This window comes from Camelina sativa, chromosome 7 (assembly GCF_000633955.1).
Source record: "Camelina sativa cultivar DH55 chromosome 7, Cs, whole genome shotgun sequence".
In the NCBI taxonomy this organism is placed as follows: domain Eukaryota; kingdom Viridiplantae; phylum Streptophyta; class Magnoliopsida; order Brassicales; family Brassicaceae; genus Camelina; species Camelina sativa.
Window position 1 is genome coordinate 13,324,040 of NC_025691.1, and position 1,905 is coordinate 13,325,944.

The 1,905-nt window shown below is 36.6% G+C and overlaps 1 protein-coding gene across 1 annotated transcript; it reads left to right on the forward strand.

Moving 5' to 3' along the window:
* On the forward strand, positions 158 to 1,515 carry LOC104701094 (transcription factor MYB86-like). The gene is made up of 3 exons (XM_010416728.2): positions 158 to 425; positions 518 to 647; positions 718 to 1,515. The coding sequence occupies exons 1-3, from the start codon at positions 293 to 295 to the stop codon at positions 1,397 to 1,399; spliced, it is 945 nt and encodes a 314-aa protein (XP_010415030.1). The 5' UTR covers positions 158 to 292; the 3' UTR covers positions 1,400 to 1,515.

The window sequence follows — 1,905 nt, forward strand, 5'->3', positions numbered from 1 at the left end:
AAAAAAAAATGAGTCTCATGACTTAACAATGAGTAGTCTATAGTCCCAGCTAAGCACATTATATTGTCCCTTTTCTCTGAAAGTTACATACAGAAAAAGAAAACATAAAATTCAACAAAAGTCTTCTTTGAAAGTGACTTTGTTTCCTTTTTTCATTTCCGTCGGTTCTAGCCTTTCTATTTATGTATTAGTCTCTTCACATCTCTTACTTAATCTTCTCAAAACCTTTTTCTCAATCCATTAATCCAAAAACCAAAAGTAGTCTCCATTGTTCCTTTCCAAATCATTGCAAATGAGGAGACATTCTTGCTGTTACAAACAAAAGCTGAGAAAAGGTCTTTGGTCTCCTGAAGAAGACGAGAAGCTTCTTAGTTACATCACCAAACATGGCCATGGTTGCTGGAGTTCTGTCCCTAAATTAGCCGGTAAAAACTCTCTCCTCTCCGAAAAAAGCTTATTAAAATTGTGTTTTTCTTCCTCTAATCATTTATAGAACCGGATTTGTCTAAATCTATAGGTCTCGAGAGATGTGGAAAGAGCTGTAGACTCAGATGGATAAATTACTTAAGACCTGATTTAAAAAGAGGAGCTTTCTCTTCAGAGGAACAGGATCTTATCGTCGAGCTTCACGCTGTTCTTGGAAACAGGTAACAATCACAATTTATGCTCTGTTTCTAAAACAGAGTATTTTTTCTGAAATCCCCTGTTTTGTATCAGATGGTCACAAATTGCTGCGAGGCTTCCGGGGAGAACAGATAATGAGATCAAGAACTTATGGAATTCGTGTATTAAGAAGAAGCTGAGGCAAAAAGGTATCGACCCTATTACACATAAACCTCTCTCCGAGGTTTATAAAGACACAAACATAAGCGACAACCACAATTCCACAAGTTTCTCCTCAGAAAGTAATCAAGACTTCTTTGTCAAGGAACCGTCTGATTATTCAGACTACTTAGCGTTTGAGAAGTTAAACTCCAACTCTGTTTCAATCGTCAATTCGCTCTCGCCCGTGAGCCCTACGCAGTTCAACACCGATGGTTCTGTCTCAACTACAGGTTTTGAGACACACATATGCGTCAAACCTTCGATTGTCCTTCTTCCTCCTCTAGACAACACTTCAAGCACTATCTCTGGGGAAGATCATGTACAAGTGACAGAGCCTACTTGGGAATCAAACTGTGGAACCGCAAGCCACCTCGACAATCCCGGTCTGGAAGAAATTAAATGGTCTGACGAGTATCTGAATGAATCGTTACTCTCTAATCCGGTTTACGTGAAATCAGAGACAGATTTCAACGCCAACATTGCGTTTCCTTGGTGCCGAAACCAAAACCAAGCTTGTGACGTGTTCCCCAACGATCTTCAGAGAATGGCCTTCTCGTTTGGTGAGACCCTTTAGACTTAGACATATAATGGATCAAATGTTCTATCTGGTCACAATTTTAAAAAAGAGCTCTATCTTTCTTTTGAATATGTGTCTAATACATTGTAAATTTTAGTTAGATATTATTTTTATTTCAGGATCCTCATCAACAAATCAAAAGTTATGTGTTTTCTTAATCTGTTACAAGAAATGCTCTGGTCCCTGGTATGAGGAGATGTAGAACCTCTTAGTAATTCAAAACAAAAATAAAAAACGCAAATGCATGCATCATTGTAAGAAGAAACCTATTTCCTTAAACACATTGTGGTCCAAAGTCACTTCTTTCAACATTATTCAGAATTCAGAGACCTATAATCAATATAAAGACAAAAACAAAAAAAATTAGAGAACGACTATTTGAAATCACTAAACAACAGAACTTTTTTTTTATTTTGAAAATTAATTAAATTATAGAACATATATAACTAATGTAAGTTACCCTTCCATTTAAACAACTACTAAAATCTAGCTGGGGATCAAAC